At 47.6% G+C, this 22,152-nt stretch overlaps 2 protein-coding genes across 3 annotated transcripts in view; one reads left to right on the top strand and one right to left on the bottom strand.

The window, feature by feature from the left end:
• Positions 1-14,110, top strand: part of ABHD2 (abhydrolase domain containing 2, acylglycerol lipase) — a 38,608-nt gene extending 24,498 nt beyond the window's left edge. For both annotated transcript variants that reach the window (XM_041418996.1, XM_041418997.1), the window contains 6 exons: positions 152-335; positions 3,850-3,942; positions 5,565-5,678; positions 6,861-6,930; positions 7,664-7,748; positions 8,626-14,110. In XM_041418996.1, the coding sequence (XP_041274930.1) occupies positions 152-335; positions 3,850-3,942; positions 5,565-5,678; positions 6,861-6,930; positions 7,664-7,748; positions 8,626-8,822 (743 nt within the window). In that variant the 3' untranslated portion in view covers positions 8,823-14,110. The remainder of the gene's footprint in view (positions 1-151; positions 336-3,849; positions 3,943-5,564; positions 5,679-6,860; positions 6,931-7,663; positions 7,749-8,625) is intronic.
• A 2,284-nt stretch (positions 14,111-16,394) lies between these two features.
• Positions 16,395-20,506, bottom strand: RLBP1 (retinaldehyde binding protein 1). Its single transcript, XM_041418771.1, has 7 exons — positions 20,270-20,506; positions 19,899-20,027; positions 19,431-19,632; positions 18,139-18,317; positions 17,381-17,539; positions 16,664-16,774; positions 16,395-16,553 (listed from the first exon to the last, which is right to left on the bottom strand). The coding sequence occupies exons 1-7, from the start codon at positions 20,465-20,467 to the stop codon at positions 16,395-16,397; spliced, it is 1,137 nt and encodes a 378-aa protein (XP_041274705.1). The 5' UTR covers positions 20,468-20,506.
• Positions 20,507-22,152: the final 1,646 nt, after the last annotated feature.

Here is a 22,152-nt window from a genome sequence, read left to right as displayed (position 1 = left end):
ATGTATGAACACATGTGAATCAGGGCTCTTAAAACCTTAAGGCTATTGAAAAGTCAGAAAGGGTAAGAAGCTGAATTCAAAGCACACAACTGAAGCTTCAAATGAGAATTTAAACATATTAGATGTTTTTTAACTTTGTTCTTCTTTTTAGGATGCACCTGGGAATTTGGTGCCATGGTGAATTACATCAAGAAGACCTACCCTCAGACCCAGTTGATTGTCGTGGGCTTCAGCCTGGGTGGAAACATAGTGTGCAAATACCTGGGAGAGAGCCAGGCCAACCAGGAGCGAGTCCTGTGCTGTGTCAGCTTGTGCCAGGGGTACAGTGCACTGAGGTGGGTCTGGAGCCTTCTCTGTGCTGCTCTCTTCTGGGAGTGCAGGAGGGAGCAGAACTTTGGAAGGGCAAGGTGAAGATGGGTGTTTTTCTTGCACTGAACTGGTCTGACACACTGAGTGTGTAGGATGGCATCCTCCTGAAGGAGCACCTGAAGCTTTGTTGATTTGCAAGCACAAGTAAACTTTGTCAGCAGTGCAAACAGGTTTTGTGTACCTGGCCAGGTACATGCTGGCAGCTTCTGGACTGTGCATGTGATGCTGTCTCATGGCCAGAGTGTCTGAAGAGGAGGCATTCCCTGTGCAGTCCTGGTGTAATTAACCAGGCAGGTTGGGCAGCCTGACCAGCTGCTGAGCTGATGCCAGGTCTGCAAGCAATAGTTTACACAGTCTCATCACTCTTGAGAAATATCCCATGGTTTGTAATAGCTTGTTTGGCTTCAGTGTGCAGTTTCATCTGGCAGCTCTTACCCAGGGAAGCTGGAAAGGCACAGTACAGTCTCTGTCAGTGTGTGCTCCTCTCTTAGTGTGTGTCACTGAAACAGTGCTGTGGGTGATCAAGGGATGGAGAGGTGCTCACAGCTGTGTTATAGGAGTGGGGAAGATGAGGAGGAATAGTATTACAGCCCTAAAGTCTGAAAACATTAATGTTTCCCCACCTGGAAGACAAGGTTGTGGCACTTTAGGAGCTGTGGTGGCTTCACTTGCATGTACTGATGGAGGGTTGAGGCACAGCAATGCTGCTTGAAAACTGGACTCAACTAATGTACTTTAACCTTGCCACATATGCATAGGTAATGGAGATTAAAACACTAACTGGCTGAGCTGCTGTTTTCAGTTTTTTCTGTCTGTACATATGGACAATTACTAAGGTGCAGCTGACTCTGCAGTAATTTACCTGCAGTTTTGAGCTGTAAGAATATTTACAAGCCAAAAGGGACTGCTGAGACTCAGGTGTTTGGGTCAAGATCCCTTGGGCAGATATGAATGGTAAAACTGTGGCAGGTCTGTGAGAGGCTTGCTATGGAATTGAGCCTCACAGCCTGGTCAGGGTAGCTGGAACTCTTGATGCTGATGATGCCCTGCCTATGTAGGGACCAGTTTGCTATTCAGCAATTTGAAGACGCCTTTTATGAATCAGGCTCTTACAGGTAAAAGCAAAAAGCTTTTTTGGAAGCACTAAGATGTGAGTAAAAGCTTGATATGTTTGTAATATTCCAGCTATCTAATCCCTTTTGAGGTCAGATGTGACTACTGCTAAGAAAGTGTATAATCTGCTGCTAGTTCACACCCTTAAAATCTGAACAGATGCTACAGGAACAGCTGTTCTGTTTTGTTTCAAGTAAACTGTTCTTAGCTGTCCCGGGATTCTGGCATAGAGCACAGAGCATCCTTTTGAAGCCAGATCCTTAATTGCAACCATCAGAGGGTTTGCAGGGATAATACCTGGCTGAGGTCCACTTGGTTCATCTTCTACAATTATGCAATATTGTATTCCTGATCTCCAAAATGCTGTTGTGAGTAATGCTGTTACGCTTGCATGGCAAGGACAACCTGATTAACAGTTCTCCACTTGGATATTTGTGTGGAAAAACAACTCACTGGGTCTTTTTTTTCCCTGAGTTTAATGCACCCCATGGTGTGGGCTGTGTGGATTATTGAGCTCTTGCCTCCACCTGCTGGGTAAACATCTCCTAGCAAAGCTCCTGCCACAAAACATCTGCTCTGTATTACTGGGCAGCCAGCAGGAAGGATTTCAGGTCTTGTGTCTCCCTTCCTCATACCCACATCTGCTGTAAGTGCTAATTAGCTGAAGAACTAGGGGAATGCAACAACTACTGAGCAAAAGACAGGAGAGAGGGCCTTGTGCCCTGGTTGTAGAAGTGGGAGGGAGGAGGTGTAAAGCACCTCCAGGTAGAATGGTGAAGCCACTGCCTTCCTGGACTTGGTCTGGTACATGAGAATTGCTGGCTTCAGCCTTCAGGGCTACATGGAAGTGGATTAGTGAAAGGACCAGTTAGTTTACAGTTCCATTTTTTTTATATATTGGCTTGTCCAGCATTTATTCCCCAAATAACTTTAATAAGCAAAGGAAAAAGTTTTAGTGAGCAAGGTGAACCAAGAATTTCAAATAAAAAAGCCTTTCCAGAGCAGCAGCAATACTGGGATCTGCCAGAGGAATGAGATTCTTTAATGAATTAACACAGTCTAGGGAATGTGTTCCCTGAGGCTAAACAGGGACAGGTCTCCTTATTCCTTAATCTCTGCCTGCATAGGCTTGATTCTGCTTCTTGATCTTGTGGAATGCATCTTCATCATAGCTACAGGCTGTGGGGAGAGACATCAGCTCTGAAACCTGGGCAGTCCTCAAAATACTGGAAGCTGCCTGTGTTTTTTTATTTTTAATGCTTGCAGCTTTTCATATTAGTAGTATTGCTGTACACCACAGGAACTGCAGGGAAATGTAGTAGCTTTAACTTCAAACATCTTGTGATAACTTAATAGGTTTGCTTGGAAAACCTCTTGTGAAGAAAGAAATGTGCATTTTCCTATCTTCTTTCATTCCCCTGCCCTGGCATAAATGTGGTAGGTATAGCCTGGCTAGACAAAAAGGTAATGGAGTTTTCTTTTTCTGAAATCCATACTCTCCAGCATGTCTAATTACAAGAAAACAGCTTGCTCCTGCCTAGCAGGGGACTTGCAGGCTGTAGCTTGGAAGGTCATGCTAAATCTACAGTAGTTCTCATGGTATGTTAATGTTTAAGTGGTAGGAGAGCTTCAGTAGCTGAAACTGCTCCCAGCATTCTTCAGTCTCTCAGTAAATGATAGTGTGTTCCCTCAGCAACAGCAAACCCTGCTAGGAGTAAAGCTCTAACCTGCCCATGACCCTGCATAGCAAAGGAGTGCTGGTATCTGGCAGAGCTCACACAGCTCTGGATGGCTTAAATTCTGTTTTAACAGCAGATAAGCTGAGAAGTGCTCTTCTGCTTTGAGAATAGGCAAAGACTTCAACTCAGATGCCACTTGCAGCTGCAACTAGTATTTATTCCTACAGTTCCTGCCAATGAACTGAAACAATAATAGTATCTGTACATATTGGAAACATCTGCACAAATTATTTCCTCTGCAGAGCTGTATTACACAATAGACAACACTGTTGAGCAACAGGTTTTAGGCCTTTCCTTGAAAGCCCCATTATGTAAATTACATTCAACTTCTGCAAAGGGATACTGAAATCCTCTTGTCAGTGTTATGGATCTTGATTGATGGCTCTTAAATGCGCTGATCAAAACTGCTAATTGCATTGTGCAAGATGAGACTGCAGATCTGTTTTCTGATACTAACAAACTTCATCAAAGTGGAAGTCATTTCCTGGAAGAGGTTAAGCTGTGGCAGAGAAGGCCTGGAGGTTTGTTTACACAGCCCCCAGGCTGCCATAAGATGTTAACAGTGTATTAATCTGATCTTTCAAGGGCTCCATTAACAGCTTTGTTTGTTCTGTTGTGTTTTTTCTAGGGCACAGGAAACCTTCATGCAGTGGGATCATTGTAGAAGATTTTATAACTTCCTCATGGCAGACAACATGAAGAAGATCATCCTTTCTCACAGGTACTGCAGTACATCACTCACACTGACAGTATTGATTGGGTCAATTGCTGTATTGGATTTGTCTGCCTGGTCCTTTAAAATAGGACTCCTGAAGGGTTTAGCACAAGTTCCTTGGTAGATCTTTAGATGAACCAACAGAGAAGGTGAGCCCTTGTCAATCTCATTATACTGTAAAATAGACAAATACGCTTTGGCCATTTTGTTAGAAGAAAGACATTGTTGTGTTTTTGTGTTCTGTGGAAACTTGCTTAATGAATAAACAAGACATGCACAGGAAAACGTTGCAATTAGACTTCAAAGTGGAGTATTCTGCATCTGTTTTACTTCTAGCCAAAGAATTCCCTATTGAAGGAGCCTCTTGTTCTGCCACCTACCTGAGGTAGGACTGATCTTCCAGATCTGCTGTATGGAGTTGCTGCCTATCAAATAAGCAAATAGTCAAACCTGTAGCTCTGGCTTCTAGCTGTTCCTCTAGAAAGAGCATGTAGCCAGCAAAATACTTAACATTGCTGTTCCTGGAGTGCAAGTGTGCTGTAGGATCCTTGTGCTGCTGTTGCTGATCCGTGGTTCTTGCATAACAAAAGAAACTTGTGTGTTAAACAGGTGACATGCCTAAAGTTCTCTGTGTGATACTTTGTAGGCAAGAAAGTACCTCATCTGTGTGTATTGGAAGATGCCTGACTGAGGGGAAAGGAGGGGAATGTCTTATGACCTATTTCATTGAAGGAACATGTATCACTTCAGACTTCTGGTTCTTTGTTTACACTCCTGTGCAGTATGAAACACTTGTAGAAGGAGGGTAGCCAGTGTAGGATGATCCACGCAATTCATTCCAGATTTACAAATATTTAGACAACTTGAACAAATTTGACAAGTGAAGTTAGGTAAGCTCCCATTAAAGGGTACTTAAATTCTTAACCCAGAGAAAGCCGGTGCTGACTTGAAGGGAAGTGTGTTAAGCAAACTTTTCCCATAATCACTTGTGCTCTACCTTGCCCAAATCAAGCCTAGCCTCCTGCACTGCCCTGCAGCTGCCTCTCAAAGGGAATAAAAACCCCTGTCCAACTTTTGTTCTGGTAAAGAAACATATCCTCCCCTGAGGGCAATAACCAGCTATGACAAGTGTCCATAGTAAATAGCTTTCTGCTAAGGTAATACCCTGAGTAATTTCTGTGTGTGGGGTAGCCTTAAGTCTGTGCTGGGGGCTTTAGAACCAGATGGTGCAGGAGATGCTATGCCCAATATTGCTCGTGCTCTCACCCAAACCACCCACAGGTTTGGTCTGGAGCCAAAAAACTCTCCCTCTAACATGTAGCCTCAAGTCCAAATACCCTTAGTGCCCTCTGTTCTGGGAAGTTTCTTTTAAGAGGGCCCTCTCATGCAGTTTTTCAGTAGATAAGGAAAACATTTTTTCCTACACGGAGGCTGCTGGGGTTTGTTATGTCTTGCTGCAAAGGTAAGTGGACAAACAAGCTGTTCTGGCTCCCAAGGAAGCCTCATGTTTATGTAACCCACTTCTAATCTTATCTTGTCAGATTTGGTAAACTCAGTTGTCCTTGAACAGGTCATGGTTTTGCTGCCCTTGTGTTATTTGGATGTAATTCTTGATGTCACTCTTGCAGGCAAGTTCTTTTTGGAGATAACAACATGAAGAAGCCACAAAGCCTGTCAGATGCTGATCTAGGCAAGCTCTACACAGCAACATCACTTATGCAGATTGATGATAACATTATGAGGTATGAAGGGCAATTCTCTGCTCCCCTATAGGAGCTCCAAGTACCTTCTCTTCCCAGTGTTGCTCTTGCATGCCCCTTGCTGTGCCTGTAGGAGTCTCCTGAAATACAGTGAACACAACTTGAAATTCTTACTTGCCTCCACATTAAAGAAAACTTAGAAGAGGGGGAAAAAATAAACTTACTGTTTACAGTCAAATCCTGTTTAAAATCATCCAGGAGGCATTTATTTATTGGTAACACCTGAACCTGCAGCCTTCACTAAGGTAGAAGAGGCCAAGCTCTAGCAACAAAAAAAGGAGAATGTGGAAAGAAGCTCAGAACTGCTCATGGATTTCCTTAACTCTGTTTGAAAAACCTTCTCCCCATAAAACACTTCTGCTTTCTCAATACACAATAGGGCTGGCTGAGATAATGTAACCTTTCTTATTTGTCGTACTAACACCTAATTAAGTGCTCTGCTTTAATAAGCAGTAGCCTGTTACTGCCTGTGTCCTTGACAAAAACATGGCACTTTAAGTGGCAGTGTTCATTTCCAAAATAAAGCTGTAAAGTGTTAGCTAAAAAGCTATGACACTTTTGGCAAAGTGGGAGTATGGTTGGCTGCTTATAAAAAAAAAAAAACATTCTTTGGGAAATCTCCCTGCTGCTTGTCCCCCATCACTGAGACCTTTCTAGTCTGGGCCAACAGCTATGTTGTCCCTTATATTAAAGAAAAGGCACTTGAATATAGGCTTACTGAATTCTTGGTTTGGGATGGTGTGAAGGGATTTAGCAAAGATGTAGAACCACAGTGAATTCTGGGGAACTTGTCCAGTAAATTTGAGCTTTACAAGCTGTGCTGGGTTTGTATTTGAAAAGACTTGTAGGGAAAGATGAGCAAGATCCTAACTTTCTTTCATCCACGTGCACAGTTAAGTGAAGTGAGGTGTTTTGAAAGAAACGCCCTGAGGCTGCTGGTCTTCAGTTTGCATGTTTGACTTGCCCATGCTCTCAGGATGTTTGAGAAGGCTCAGAAACCCCATCGAGGCATGTACTGCCAAAGGGTTTTGCAAAGAGATTGGGTATTAAAAAAATTGTCTATGGAAATTGAGTCATCATTCCTGTTTCTGCATGTGTCTTCACTTAAAAGTAACAGTGACATGGCTGAAACAGTTGATACTAATGACAATCTGTCTGTTTCAGGAAATTCCATGGCTACAGCTCACTGAAGGAGTACTATGAAGAGGAAAGCTGCCTGCATTACTTGCACAGGGTAAGCCCTTGCAGCAGACTGCTCTTGCACTGGAAGGAGAATACTCTGTGGTTTCTTTTGTTGATACCTGCAGATGGCTTAGCTGGGATTTTCAGAAATAATCAGGCACAGTATATTGGAGTGGGATTTCAGATCTTGCTACTTCTAACACTGGGGCTAAATTCTCTGGGCTCTTAAGTGCATATAACTCTGGCAGGTGATAGTACCCAAGAGATGGAGACAAAGCCACACATTCAGCTGGACTGCTCTGAGAGTATGAGGATGAAGTGGGAAGTGGATGCCTGCATGGAGCCTGTCCCTTCAAGAAAGAAAGGCTGACTGGATTCTATGGAAGAGACTGGGGACACTGACAGGCAGATGCTTGAGCAAAGTTTTGCTAAAGTGTAACTGAGATCAATTCCTCCTTTTTCTACTGAAACAGAGAATGGAGATGTTCCAAGGGAGTTTCCTGGACTTTAACCAAGGTGTCCATAACAGAGCTGGCAATAGCTGCCTGATGTGCAAAGCAATGCAGAGTGAAAAAAGGGTGTAGTTATTTCAATTCTAAGAATGGGGACTCAGTCTGTTTACTCTCTGCCTCTTCCTTACAATTGGGTTAGAGGAAAAAATTAACTCTGAAATAAGATCTTAATTGAATTGTGCTGAGATATTTTTACGGTTGGTAGATTGACATTCAAATAATAACCCCTTTCTGTTTTGGTTTTTTCATTTCATGTCATGTTTCCTGATGCAGATCTATGTTCCTCTTCTGTTGGTTAATGCTGCTGATGACCCTCTTGTTCATGAGAGTCTTCTATCAATTCCAAGAGCTCTTTCAGGTATGCTGAAACAGTCTCCTCCAGCTGGGCATATTTGTGTACCTACAGCTTGCTTACCACATCACAGTTCCCGATTTCAAAGCAGCTTGACTTGCCTCCTTACATCTGTAATGCTGTGGGAGGTGTGCTAAGCCTCTTTAAGTCACCAGTTGCTAGAACTAACAAGGCTAACCCTGAGCAGGAAGAACTTCAGTCCTTTCAGGCACCTGTTGCTTGTACTGATAACAGCAGGTTACATTTTTGAATGAAAAAAGATTTCCTCACAGCTCCATTGCTCACTGGGATTTAGTAGGAAGATGGGTGGTGGTGACAGTCTGGATGAAGCACAGATGAACTCCCCCTTTGCTGATGAAATGGGGACAGTGCATGCATGGCTCTGTCACTTGGCACTGAACTGGGATCTCTCCCTTGAAAGGAGTTGAGCTGTCTGTCTTCAAAAAAGGAAAAAGGTAAATTGCACTTAGAAGCTCAGAAGAGGGAGCTGCTGCTGCTTCATCACACAAAGAGTGGGTGCACAGGGAGGGAAGCAGGGTTCATTCTTTTCCTGGTCAGAGGCTGTGAGCAGAGAATTTATCCCCAGCTGCTTTCAGACAGAACAAGCACAGAAGAGTTTTTCACTGTCCATGCAACAGGATGGCTGATGCACTGTCAGAGCTTAGTGCAGCTTGACATGATGCAAAGAGTCCTAGTTCCAGGGAATGTGAGTTAAAGGTGCTCATTTGTTAAAGAATGACCATTCTTACAGCACTACAGGTATTGCTGTTAGGGCCCAGTCAGCAGCATCTCTTGGGCAGCCTTTGTCCTGGCAGCTCAAGATGCTTTCATTCTCAGCTTGAAGATGTTATCCTGGAACTTTCTGCCTCTTTTTCTTTTACAGAGAAAAAAGAGAATGTCATGCATGTGCTGCCCCTTCACGGAGGCCACCTGGGATTTTTTGAGGGGTCTGTGCTGTTCCCAGAACCTCTTACCTGGATGGATAAGCTCGTGGTGCAGTATGCCAATGCCATCTGCCAGTGGGAGAAGACAAAGCCACACTGCTCAGAGGCTGAGCAGGCTGTGTCTGGCCAGGAGTAATCAACCCAAAGACTCTGGATCACTTCAGTATATCTCTGTTTGGGAACATCTTGTTCCCTCACCTGCTGCTTCAGGTTTCCATTCTCCTTGATATCCTATGGCTGGGGTTTGATCACCATGTGTTTTTTCCAAAATTGAGTTAAAGCAAAGGTTAACATCTGGTCAGAGCCTCTTTGGATATCCAGTCACGTGGATTTGTAATTTACTGCTCTGCTTGAAGAATTGGGTTGCTGTCTGTAGCTTGTTACAGGGCTACTGAGCTAAAGACTGCTTGCTTTAATATAGCAGAAGTTTCACATGTCAAAATCTCTTTACCTGCTGGTCAAAAACTGATCTGCAGCATTTGTTTAGGTGTAGTTGATGGGATAACTGTGGCTCTTTTCTCTCTCTGGGTGCTGGAAAATCCCTGTACCAAGCCACAAGCCAGTAAGTGGTTCAGTCTGTAAGCCACTACATTGTGGCTTAGAAAAACAGATGCTTGACTGCAAGTGTAGTGTCAGCTTTGCACCATCTCAAGGGAAACCTTTTAGTACCTAGGAATGCACTTGCACAAGTGAATCACTTTAAAAATATTCAATTTTTCCATGCTTGAGCTGTGAGTGGATTGGGGTGGCTTTATGCTGCATCTCCAAGTAGAGAAAAGCTGCAACCTGGTAATGCCAGTTAATGTTTCTATGTAAACATGTTCTCACTTCAGGACCTGATCAGTCATCTTCTTGTCATCTTTGCCTCTTTTTAAATACTGTTATCTTTTCAGTACTGGATTCTTTGTTTGGCCTGGGTCTTTTTAAAGCTGGCTCTGGCTTTCAAATGGAAACCCATGATTAAGAATCTGCAGGATTTTTTCTGTGAGCTCAATTTGCTTGAAAGAATATTTAATGAAGAGCTATTGTACTTTCTTAGGGATTAATTGGTGGGGGGTAGGGTGTGTCTATTTAGATCTACTCCCTTATGTCAGGGTAAATAATACCAAAATTCTTCCCGTTAGCTTTCAGAGCACCAGGTGGGTTTGAGACCTGTGACTTGCCTTACAGTTGATGTGGAACTGGTGTCCCCAGCCCTGTGCAAATGAAATGACATGTTTGCGTGGCTGACTACTTCCAGATCTGTGTAATGCTGTAGGATTACTGGCTACAGTAAGACACTGGGCTCTTTCTCACTAGAATTTCTTTTCTACAACCAGACATCCCCTTCTAGTTTTAATGTGCAAAGTGAAGTGTGAAAGCTGTTTGCAGGAAAGCTGGCTACTCACCTGTGCTTTTCCCTCAAGCAGCTGTGGTCTGTGCCAAGATAGTTATTAAAGGAAAGTTGTCCCATGACAATCTGGAGACTGAAACTAGTGGTAAATTTTTTTTTTCCTTACTGTTTGTTCTCTCAATATTGTAGGGTCATTAATCCATCCATAGGGTTTCTTTATCACAGTGTCAGTGAAGTTCTTTTCCTGTCACAGCTTCCCTCATCAGCACTTTATTGCTTCAGCCTTGGTCTGTGTTCCAGGCACTTTAATTTATAGCTTAAGGGTGAAACAAGCTGCAAGTCTTCAGTCTGGTAACAACAAACCTGGGGAACAAGCCTCCTGGAATGCCCTGTCCCTGAACTTCAGTAGGTTGAGTAGGTGGGGTTTCATTTTAATAAAGCAATAATTAACTATTGTAGCAAAGATGCTTTGTCATATCAGGAAATTCCTTTCATTTGCCTTAGGCCGAACACCTTGGCCTGTGATCCATGATGAACTGTGGATATCTGCACATTCTCCTAGTCAGTAAATCTGGGTTTCTTTTTTCTTCAAAGAGAAGATGAAACTAAGTAAAGCTACAGCAAGATTTGGCTGTGCTTGTGGCTGTTCCTTAAGAACTATTTTAGGGCTTCAGTTAGCAAGGATATTCTTAGCTGATGGATATCTTGTCTCTGTGTTGTTATGTTCTTATTCATACTGCATCACTAAAGTATGTCATAAAAGACATTTCAGGTTTTTTGCTTAAGTAGTGTTCATGTAATATTCATTGAGTATGACTTAAATATCTCCTCGCCTCAGCAGAAGTGGAGTGTAAACAACACATGTACACATCAAATAGATACAGTATAAATTTAGGTGTCTAAGTCTCCCAAAATGAGGTGAGCAACTGGACAGTTCCCAAAGCAGCAGGGGCTGTAGCTTTCTCTAATCAAGTAGAGATTTTTCTTTAAACTTGGAGAGCCTTTCTGAGGAGTACTCCTTCCTACCCACAACCCAAGCCTTCGTACTTCAGAAGTGCCAGTGCTGTGGACTTTCTGAAACTCTCCACTACAGAAGTGGGTCTCTGTCTTGCTCTTTTGCCCTGGTTTTGCACTTGAATCTAAAACTGTTCAAATCACTTGTGACTTAACTGAGTCTGGCTTATTTGGGGAAGGACAAATTTTGTTGTGGCTTTTTTGTGCAAGGTTTCTGGAGCTTGAGGTTCAGCTTAAGCCTGTAGGTGGAAGCAGTGTAAAAAAAAAAAAACAAACTGTTCTCTCCATCTCAATAAATTTGATGCTTCTTTCCCAGCAATACTTGTAGTGAGACTTGCAGCAGTCACTTAGAGGTCTTGAGGAACTAGGAGAGGAGAGAATTAAGCTGCAGTTCATGTTATCTAAATTATGTGTTAAATCTTGCTACTGACAATGATGGATGATTGATACCTAGTGACACATGAGACTTTGTCCAATCCTAATCTGAAATACTTTTATCTCCCAAAGTAAGGCAATGCTACTCTTGTTATGTGGGCAGGTGTTCTTTATTTGCCCAGTGAGCCCAGCCTTAAATGCAGTCTGAATTTTTCAGTCTTAGAGGTGAGGTCTTTCATCTCTTGTCAAAACACATGAGGCTGCTGAAGTGTGCACTTGAAGATCATTGCAGTGTGGTCTGATAGAGCAGTTCAAGATTACAGCTTGGTGAATCTGACATGTGCTCTGCTTAGTTTCAAGCTGGGATTAGAAAAATCATTAGAAGAGCTCTTCCACGGGTAGTCTCATGGTAAACACACCTTCCCATCACTGAATGTAAGTAGCACTTGAACATGAGCCCTGAGGACCCTCTCAATCAGACAGCAGGTTGCTGAACAATTACTCTTTGATGGTTAGGCTGGTCCAACCATCACCTTTGCCATTTTTCTGGAGATATCTGAAGATGGTGAATAAGCAGCTCAGACTTGCTCTGACTGAGCACAAGGAATTTCAGCTTCCACTACACGAGCTCTGCCAGCATTTTTAATTGTCCCTTTGTTCTAAATCAAGGTGTTTTCAGATGGGTCTGGCAGTGTTGTAGTTGCACTGTAAAGGCAAACAGTGAACTTCCCTGCAATCCTTTTCCTTAGTGTTTTTCTGCAGTTCCTGTTTATGAAGGTATGGGTTACAAAGACAGGGCATTAAGTAAAAATGTTGGGAACTATTAACTCCAGTACTGAATTTAGCCAAGCTACCTGTGTGTCATCTGTCCTGGGTCTGTCACAAGTTCCTAGACCACAGCCCTTTGACACGTGGTGCCTTGCCCTTTTCCTCCTCCTCCCCTGACATCAGCATATCTAGAGACTTCAGTGACAGCTCTGTCAGAGCTTTTGGGGCTTTGCTTTTTGGTAAATGAATTTTCAGACACTGAGCCACACCAGTGATGCACAGAGCACAACTGAGTGCTGACTTAAAGGACCTTTGTGGGCAGCCTACAGCTGGCTACAGTCAGTTTCAAGGCTGAAAATAACAATGTATATAGGCAGTGGATCACTTTCAACTCTCTGTTCCTTTAGCAGTAGGAATTGAGTCATGGAAGCAGGGTTTGCTTTGCTTAATGTGTGACTTGTTATCCTGCAATCCCAAAGTTTTTGTCTGTTAGCACTCCAGCAGCATAGCTGGAGGTAAATTGCTCAAGTGGCTACATCTCAAAGGAAAGAGCAGAGAGTACCATCTTCAGGACTTAATTGCCAGTTTAGTCACCTGGACTGCTTCCAAGTTTTTCTGGAAATGCTGTGCTTGTCTGGAGCTTAATGAAATTCTTCAATCTTTTTTTGTGAGACCAGAGAAGGCCTGAGCCTTGTGCTGCCTGTGTAAGTCACTTGTTGTAAAGAACATCTTGTTTTTGGCTTGAGTCATACTCCATGTGTCCCTGTCCCTTCTGGGGGATGGTTCATTTGGGAAGGTGCTGGAGCCACAGTGACTCAAAGCAGTGTCTTTCATGGCTTCTAGGTGAAAAGCAAACAGCCCTTCTTGGTGTGAGGACTTTATGAATTTTCTCCAAGCTTAGAATGCCTCAGAGCAGCACCAGCCCAGGGAGAGTGCCCTGTTACTGTACCCTCTTCTCACTGGCAGTGGGAGTGACGCTGGCCTGGACTTCCTCAGCTGTCAGGGGAGCTTAGGCACAAGTGAGTCAATGAGTCAAAGCAGTTGTCAGCTTCCCATGCTGTGCTGGAAAGGTTTCTGGAGTTATCCTGAACATCTGTACAAGGTGGCACAAAGCCCCTTTGCTTTGGTCTGACTGACAAGCTCCCATTGTAATCAAAGTTCTTGCATGACCAGAGAGGAGATACAGAATTTTCTTCTTGGATCTCCACTATAGTTCTGCTGGGATGTTGGCCCATCTCATTTTCCCTGCCAACTAAAAAGTCTTTAAAATACAAAAAAAAAAGCCAAATAAAACCCATTTATATTTGTTATAACCCAATCCTACTGCTTTGCCCAAGTCAACAACTTTCCAAAGGGGCATATTGTCTCATTGTCACATGATAGTTTGACTGCAATTCCCAGTGACAGATCTCTAGCCATTCTTCTTGAGAAAGCATAACCTCTTTCTCTGAAATTTGCTAGCCAAAAAGATGTGTAAAGAGCTTGGGAAGAGGAGACCTGTGCCCTTGTTTTTCTCATGCAGCTGTGTCAGAACAGGCAGAGTGACTTCCAGTGTTCTTGGTGAGCAGTTGACTATAAAAATATTTTCAATTTGGCAAAATTATATTCTGTAACTATCTCTAAATGCTGCCCTAAAGAAGCCTGTATATTGAGACACCCTCCCTGCTGCCATGTTCTGAGTCAGATTCTCTGGAGCGGAGAGCTGCAGGGGAGATGATTTGCAACTAGCAATGCAATTTTTCTATATCTGCTGATGTTTACCTTTAAAATTATATATAAATATATATAAAACTGTCTTTGATTTTTTTCTTTAATTTTTGTTCTTGTGTGGTGTAAAATGGAAGTCATTGCAAAACAAAATGTAATTTTGTTATCTTTGATTCAGTGGGGTTTCTTTATTTAAAAATAAAGGACTTATTGAAGTCAGTGCTACAGCTAGTGCCTGTGTGTGAAGTTCCATATGTTGGCAGAGGCTCTCAGTCTTCCCTGAGGCCCAGCTTGGGGAGCTGGCTGGGGGGAAGGTGATACAAGCACTCGTGGTGCTCAGGCCTGTCCTGCTTGCTTTTTGTCTTCTGGCCAAGAAGAGGTCTTTGCCACTCTGGTGGAGAATGGGTATAGCATCAGCTTAAAAAAACCACATCTGCTGTGAAACTACTGAAAAAGAGTGATTTTTGCCAGTGGAATAGAGCATCTGTTATTTTTCCCTATGTGAGAGCAAGTGCATTTCCTAAGCTTTCAGCTGCTGGCAGGAGAAACACAAACCAGCATCTCTGGCCAGGACAGTGACATCTTGGAGCCTGGGCTGTACAAAAGCACTACTCACCAGCCCCTAACAACTCTCCACTGTGATTTATTACCTGCAGCCCATGGGAGGGAGTTGTGGAGGGTAACTGGCACTGGTGACCTGCTGGGGCAGCTGGACTGGGTGCTCTGTGGGACACAATGGCCTTCATCTGTAATGTATTGGCAATTATGAATTAGCTGTTAGATCCACTTCAGAACTCCTTCCTGCCTTGCTCAGTCGCTCGGCTCCCAGCTCTGCTGTGCTGCTCTCCCCATCAAAGCAAGCTCCTGGCTGACAGTTTGTCACAGGAGTGGTGAGCACAGCCAGGGGCGCCTCCCAAGAGCTGTGGCTATCCCAGTCCAAACCCCAGAGGCACAAATGTGATACTCCTTTCTTTGTGGATGGGTTTTTTTTCCCCTTGTTGTTTCCACAAGCTGCAATTGCTCTGCCTCCCAGGCAAGCTGTGCTGTTGTGTTTGCACTGGCCTGATGCTTGCAGGGTTGTCACACGTGGTTTCCTTGGGCTGGCTCCAGGTACAGAAAGGAGCCAAAGGAGGTGGAGAAGTGCCTTTTGCTCTGTCTCTGGACTCTTGCACAAGGTTGGCACAGCCTCAGGCCTTGGGACTCTCCATGAATGGACTCACCAAGCAGCTGAGGCTGGAGCAAACATCTAACCCCAGACAGGTTCTGTCCTTCCTGCAGCTTCAGAGCCTCTGTCCTGTTTGGTTTGAGCCTGAGCCAGTGCCCTGATGAATGTGGCTCTTGTCAGCACCCTCCACCTCGGCCATCTTCGGGTGTGGGGGCTGATCTGGCTGATGAAAAGGACCCATGTGGATCTGGGAGGGGGGACAGGACCCACTGTGGGACCAGGGAGAAGGTAACCTCGGCAAAGACCAGGTTCCTCTCTGAGCCCTGCTGCAGGCCAAGGGGGTAGATGGTCTGGGAATAGGGGTCCAGTTGGCTCTTTGGAGGAGATGCCTGGCTCATGAACCAGAACAGACTCCCCTGCTTGGGACAGCTACTTCTGCCTCCCTCCTCCCCATGTGAGTAAGGGGTAATTAGTATCGGGTGCAGCTTGTTTGCTGCACAGCTACCATCCTTTGCCCTCCATGGTGACTTTTGGTAGGGCTTCCCTGAATGGGCTCCCTTTCACAGTGCAGTGCTAGGAGAAACAACCGTGCTGAGGCTTTTGAAGGATTTAGGAGGGTACATCCTGCTTGTCTTTCAATTGCTTTGTGGTTGAAATCCGTCTCCTAGTCCCAATGGCTCCTGCAGCTTCTGTTCCCCTCCCTACCCAAGCAGGAATTGGGCAGAGACAGCTCCACCTGGGACCCTGGCTGGGTTTTTGTTTGAATCTGTTTTCTCTTCCCTGGTTAGAGCAGATAATGAGGAACTAGCGGCCCTTTCTCAGGCAAGAAAGGGACTTGATCTGGAATGCAGGGAGGATGGAGATGGGCATGGAGATGACCCTTGGTCCCAGTGCCAAAGTGCAGTCAGTGATGAGGGGACTGGGGTCCCCTGCCAAATGCTGGCACTCCTGGTCTCCTTAGAACCAGCAGCGCAGCCAGCACCCAAAAGCTGTGCCCCTTTCCTCACCATGAGGCACCACAGAGCTCTGCTGTTAAACACTTTATTTCTCCCTCACTGTAGCCCTCCCTTCCCAGAGCAGACACTCTCCTGTCCTCCCCTCGCAGCTCCAGGAAAGGCTGTGGGAGAGGGCTGGTGGCCTCCTTTCTCTGTGGCTCCGGAGGGAAGGATGCTGTGCCTGGGAGGGACAGCCCTCTGCCTGGAGTGGGGACAGGAGGGACAGGCGTGGAGCAACCCAGGGTGCTTCAGCACGAGCAGTCACTCAACCAATGCTACAGGAGGGAGGTGGCTGGGGTTAGAGGGCCACCTCTGGTGCTGTGGCACAGGGGAGGGCAGCAGGCTGCTGCTTTAGAGAGCCGTGTCCTCAGATTCGATGCGAGGCCCAAAGAGCTTCTCTGCAGTTGCTTTGCCGTCGTACTTGGGCAGGTTGCCACCAAAGTCTGCTGGCAAGATGTCAGCATCGATCTCCTGGTAGAAGGATTCCAGCTCCTCACCATGCACAAAGACCTGGGGGGAGATGGGAGTGACCCTCAGCAGAGGACCAGGGCAGCTCTTCCCAACTGCTCTGTTTCAGCCAAGGACATGCCTTTCCCTGCAGGCCCCTTTCCCACACTCACCCTCTCCAGCAGTTTGCTCTTCAGGAACGGTTTGACCACGTTGTAGGTGGTGGTGAAGTACCAGGGCTGGTGGATGAAGTGGACGGCCTTGAACCGTGCTGGGAAGGAGTCCTAGGATCCCAAACCCAGACACAGATGGTTACAGATGGTGCTGTCCACCCAATTCTGAGCAGGCAGCAGTGGATACACCAGCACTGCCACGGCTCTCCTTGCTCCGTGTCCCCGTCTCTGTTCTGACCCAGAGGATCAACCATCCCCACCTCAGGAGTACCAGGGAGCTGAAGCACCTCCCAGACAGCTCACTGCTCCCACCCCATGAGAAGGACCTTCCCTGGGAAGAGCCAAGTGTCTTTGGCATTTGGTCCAAGGGCAGAAATCCTGGAGTACCTGTGAGTCTCCATCCAGCCTGGACCAGGCTGGGCTGAGAGGCTCATGAGGAAAGACCTCCAGGCCATGCCCTGGGATGCTGCAAGGAGTGGTAGTACTGCTTCTGGTCAGGCATTTGAGAAGACAGGGAGATGGGGTGGGGAAAATTTTGCAGGATTAAGCCAATTAGCTGGCAAGGCAGGGAGAGGATGATAGGGAACAGCCTCTCCAAGATGCATTCTCATTGTTCCAGCATGGTGGTGATCCCAAACCCTGCTAGCCCTGCCTCTGAGCTCCCTGCTTCCCCAGGGTCCCCTCTGCCACTGCTGGGTGCAGACTTTGCCACCTCACCTGCAGCATGTCCACCATCTTCTTGAGCTCAGAGGGTTTGATCCCTGATGCCTGCTGCATGGTGAAGCCCTTGAAGTTCTCAATGATGCAGAACCCATTGATCTGGGTCTCTTCGTTCTCCAGCAGCTTCTCCAAGATAATACAATAGGCACGAAGGATCTAATGGAGAGGAGAGACAGCAGGGTCTTGTATGAGGTCTCACCTCCCATAGACCCTAGGGGTACTCAGGAAGAGTCCCATGGAGTGTTATCCAGGGTCTGTTGGACTCCAGCCAGCTTGTCACAGCCAGCTCCCAGATTTCAGAGCAGGGAGGGGGTGACCACATTCTTTTTTCAAGTCATGGGCATCAGATCTAGATCAGGGATACACTGAGACCAGACTCAGAGCTGAGCAGAAAAGGAAACTGGGAGAAGATTTGAGTTACATGCCTGAAGACCTCTTTGCCAAGAAGCCCTTTCCATGCCCTCAGCCTCAGTTTCCTCCTCTGCCCTTGATTTAATTGTGTGGTGCCTTTCTTCAGCCCATGTTACATGGGCTGGGGGATGCACACCCTGAATTTGGCATCTTGCACTGCATCTTTTGGGGCGGACCATGCTTGCCCAGGCTCCCTCAAAGGATAAATGCAAAGGGCTACAGATTTACTTCCACCTGTATGGCTGGATGGGTGCACGTGTGTAAGGAGGCTGTGCTCAGACGTGCCGAGCGGGACAAGCCCAAAAGCTCCACTGCTGTGGGAGCAGCCTCTGAGCTGGGCTCACCTCATCGAAGGTGATCTCCTCGTAATCCCAGTTCTCGATGTTGAACAGCATCACCACCCGGCCGTACTTGTCCCTGCTGGCCAGGATGCCGGGGTAGCCGGCCTCGATGGTGCTGCGCACGGCCTCGGGGCTCAGGTTGTCAAACAGCTCCGGGTACTGCTGGCGGAAGTTCACGTAGCCTGGAGAGAAGCAAAAATTGGCAAAACTGGCTGCTTGCCCAGCCTCAGGAAGCTGGGGGAGCTGCCAGAGATGGGATGGGCTGGTGATGGTGAGATGTCAGAGGCCAAGAGCTGTAGAAAGCTCTGCCTGTGGCCCACATGGGTAAGGTCTCCTCCAGCAAAGGGGGAAAGAGAAGCTCAGCAGCAGACCAGCCCCAGCATGCTCGGTGTTATCCCTCCCCTTGCCAGGAGCTTCCCACACCTGCTTTCTCTCCAACCTTAACAAGTAGATGAAGTCATTTCCCCCCTCATTTCCCTTCTCCCCTTCCTCCCTGTTTGGGTGAAAACCCCCATCTACCCTCTCTTGGCACCCTGCAGGCACAAAGTAAGGAATTTCATCCTGGGAAAATACAGGCAAACAAAACAGCTCATCTGAGAGCCAGCACTGATAATTACAACTCATTATCCCCTAAGCTGACACAAAGAAGAGCAGAGCTGGAGCCAGGCAGGTTCCAGTCAGCAGCCCCCCTCTGGGCTGCCCTTCTGCTCCCCCTCCATCCCCTGTGGGTCACTCTCAGTGTGAGGAGAGGGTGCCACAAGCACCCCAACCTGTCCCCAGACCTACAAGTGCCCTAGGGGTGCAGAGCCCCCCAGGCACAGCGTACAGAAGCGTGGGGAGGGTGCAGAACTGGCTCCTTACAGGGGTACAGAGCAGGGAGTGTAGGGCATGTACAAGGCATGGGGGTCTCAAGGGGATGCAGCCCAAGCCAGCTGGGTTGGCTGCATGAATGAAACCATCACCAAATGTGAGGTTTTTTTCCATTTTGTTTGGGTAAACTTGTAAGGAATGGGACTGTCCTGGTGCTGCAGGATGCCTGGTGTCACCCTCATTTATTTCCTTCCCCATCCCAACTCCTTCCAAGCCCCTCAACCCTAACATTTTCTATTCATCCCCTCTCTTCAAGACCTGACTTTTTCTATTTACCCCCTCTCTTCATTCCCTTCCCATGTCAGGGTCCTGCTCTGCCAGCACAGCCCATTCTGGGCTCGGAGGCACCAGCACAGGACTAGGAGCTGCTGGGGGATGTGTACCCCCATCCTCACCCAGCATCACAGCCCAGGAGCCCTCCCCACCTTTCAGCAGGTCATAGGCTCTGTGGACATCGAACTTGCGAGCACGGATGAAGCGGAGCAAGAAGGAGTCGTCCCTCTCCTGCACCTTCTCGGCCACCTTCTGGCACACGTCCTCGCCGCCCGCCCGCTCCTGCACCAGCTCCCGCAGCGCCTTCACTGCCACCTCCCTCTTCTCCTCCGTCTCGTTCAGCTCATCCTTTGCCTGGGGGAGCAGAGAGGGGACCCAGTGACGGGCACACGTGCTAAAACACCCCGGGGGGCGTGGAGGCATCCAAAAACTGGGGGAGGACAGCAAAGCTCCTTGCAGCATCCCAGCATAGGGAGGGCAGGGTCACTCAGTCCCCAGCCTGGAGGTATTTTGGTAAGTGCATCCCCCCCAGTGCAAGAGACAGTCAAGAGTCTCCTCTGGCCCCTGAGGAGCAGGAGCCTCGGGCTGCTCCTTCCCCCCGTTCCCCACAGCCATCTCACCTTCTGCAGGGTGTGTGGGGGGATCTTCTCGCACCTCCCAAAGACGGGGCCGTGGTCCTTGGTGGTGAGGCGCTCCAGCTTGGAGCGCAGCGCCTGCTCCTCCTCCGACACGATCCGGAACGTGCCCGTCTGCGGGGAGGAGAGCATGTGGGGGCTCCCCAGACTGCCCCCCAGCTCCCTGCCCCACTGCAAGTCTCCTTGGGAGCTCTGGGGAAGGGGAGAGGCTCCACACATGCACCCAAGGGGGTGCAGCGGAATAGGGATGGACTGTGTGCTGCTTGGACTAAGGTGCACCCTGTGCACCCCATCCCAGCACTGCAGGGAGGGCAGTCAGGGCCCAGAGGATGGGGCAGCATGGGGACAGTACTCACAACTGCAGACATGCTGTCCTCTGTCTTCTGTCGGCAGCAGGACACTGGCAGAGGGAAGGAGGAATCAGCATGGATCCAAATGCTCTCCACGGCCCCCCTTATGCCCCATTTTCTGCACAGCTTGCACAGATGGGGGCAGAAGTGGGTGTCCAGAGGACACCCCCAACGCTCCTCAGCTCCATCACCTACTGCCTGCATCTCTGCCTGCCCGAGGAGGCTGAGCAGCCTGGAGAAACACCAGGGATGTTTGCAAAAGCAGCTTAAAAATCTGTGTATTGATCATCTGAAACCTTCATATGTTTTTCTCCCTCTGCCTTTTCCTCTTTGGGCTGGGGGCATCTCAGCCTGCCCTCACCCAGGTGGTCTCAGACCACCTTCACATTGGCAGAGGCGAGCAATCCAACTTTGGCCAGGCAGCCAGCTCATCCTTTTATTTCTGCTACCAAAATAAGTAATATTACCAAAATAAATACTCATCCCCACAGTGTTTCCCAAACTCTCGAGTCTCACTGCTCCACCAACTGCAAGGCTAGACTGTAAACCTGTCAGCATCTTTCCAAGGCAGTCTGGGTGAAACACCTTGTTCCCATCCACGAGGGGAGCTGCCTTCATCCTGCCTGCAGCATCTACCCCTGCCTGGTTGTAGCAGCAGCTCCAAGCCCAGGCTGTCTGAGGGATGCTTGGCTCCAGCTCACCCATTTCCCAGGGGCATCCTCTTTCCCTCCACCTCCTGGGAAAGTGATAGGCATCCCCTTGTTCTAGGCATCAAAACCAATTCAAGCCCTGGAGGTGCCAGGTTGAGTGAGGCTGATGGTCTTCAACGCAGTTCTTCCAGCTGAAAAATGTCCTGGATACTCACCAGGAAGAGGAAGAGCTGAAGTGTCCTCAGCAGGTCAGTGCACAGAGCTGAGAGGGAAGCAGGGCTGGCGAGGCCGGAGTGCAGCAGCAAGGGAGCCGGGCAAAGCTTTGTAGAGTCACCGGGTTGGGATTAGACCGTCACAAGGCATCAACTCACTGCAGCTTTGTAATTAAGTCAGCCCAGCCCAGGAAAGAAACCCCATTAAAACATTACAAAAGGCAGCTGAGGAGAAGGAAGGAGGGAGCTGGGGTTCCACCAGCAGCCGGGGCGTGCGTGGAGAGGCGGGCTGGATGCCGGACCCGATTAACAAAGTATAAAAGCTCCTTGTTGTGTAACTTGCTCATTAGCACGGGGCAGGGGCAGAGGGAGGTGGTGGGCAGCCTGCCATGCCAGCCTGCTCCCCGGGGTGAGCAGGACAGGTCTCTTCCCCAGCTTCTGCCCCAAAAACCTTGGCAAGGTCCTGCTGTGAATCCAGCCGTGTGGGCAGGGTCTGGCTGCGGGGATGGGTCTGTGGCAGAGGATGCTCCTGGGGCTCTCCAGTTCCTCCCCTATGAGACCTCCCAAACCAGCATCCATACAAGGCCCCTTTCAGCTTTTGTAAAAAAAAAGACATGAGCAAAATTTCTACAATGGACTCAAGTGATGATTGACTGCTCGGAGCTCTGGGAACTGGAGCCCATTCCAGCCCCAGGGAGATGCCCCAGGATGTGGGAGAAACAAAGCTCAGTCCACATGTGGGTGCAGTAGGATGGCAGAATGGGTTTTCTTTGATGCCTCAGCATGCTGAAGCCACATAAGGCAGGATAGCCCTTGCAGCCTTGATTCTTTGGGTCAAGGATTGTAGGAGCTGTGTGAAGATGTGGAGAGGATGGAGCTGTGCTCAAGCCCAGGAGAGGAGCTTGGCCATGATGGGGATTTTGGGGAGGTGCCAGGGCCAGGCTAAGCACCAGAGCAGGGCTGAAGGGGCTTACACAAGGCATGTTTTGTAATGCCTCTGGGATTTACGGATTTGGTTTCCACACAG

This window comes from Onychostruthus taczanowskii, unplaced genomic scaffold, assembly GCF_017590055.1.
Source record: "Onychostruthus taczanowskii isolate IOZ18803 unplaced genomic scaffold, ASM1759005v1 scaffold6, whole genome shotgun sequence".
Lineage (NCBI taxonomy): Eukaryota > Metazoa > Chordata > Aves > Passeriformes > Passeridae > Onychostruthus > Onychostruthus taczanowskii.
Note: the sequence above shows the minus strand (reverse complement) of the source record. Positions and strands in the feature narration are given on the sequence as shown.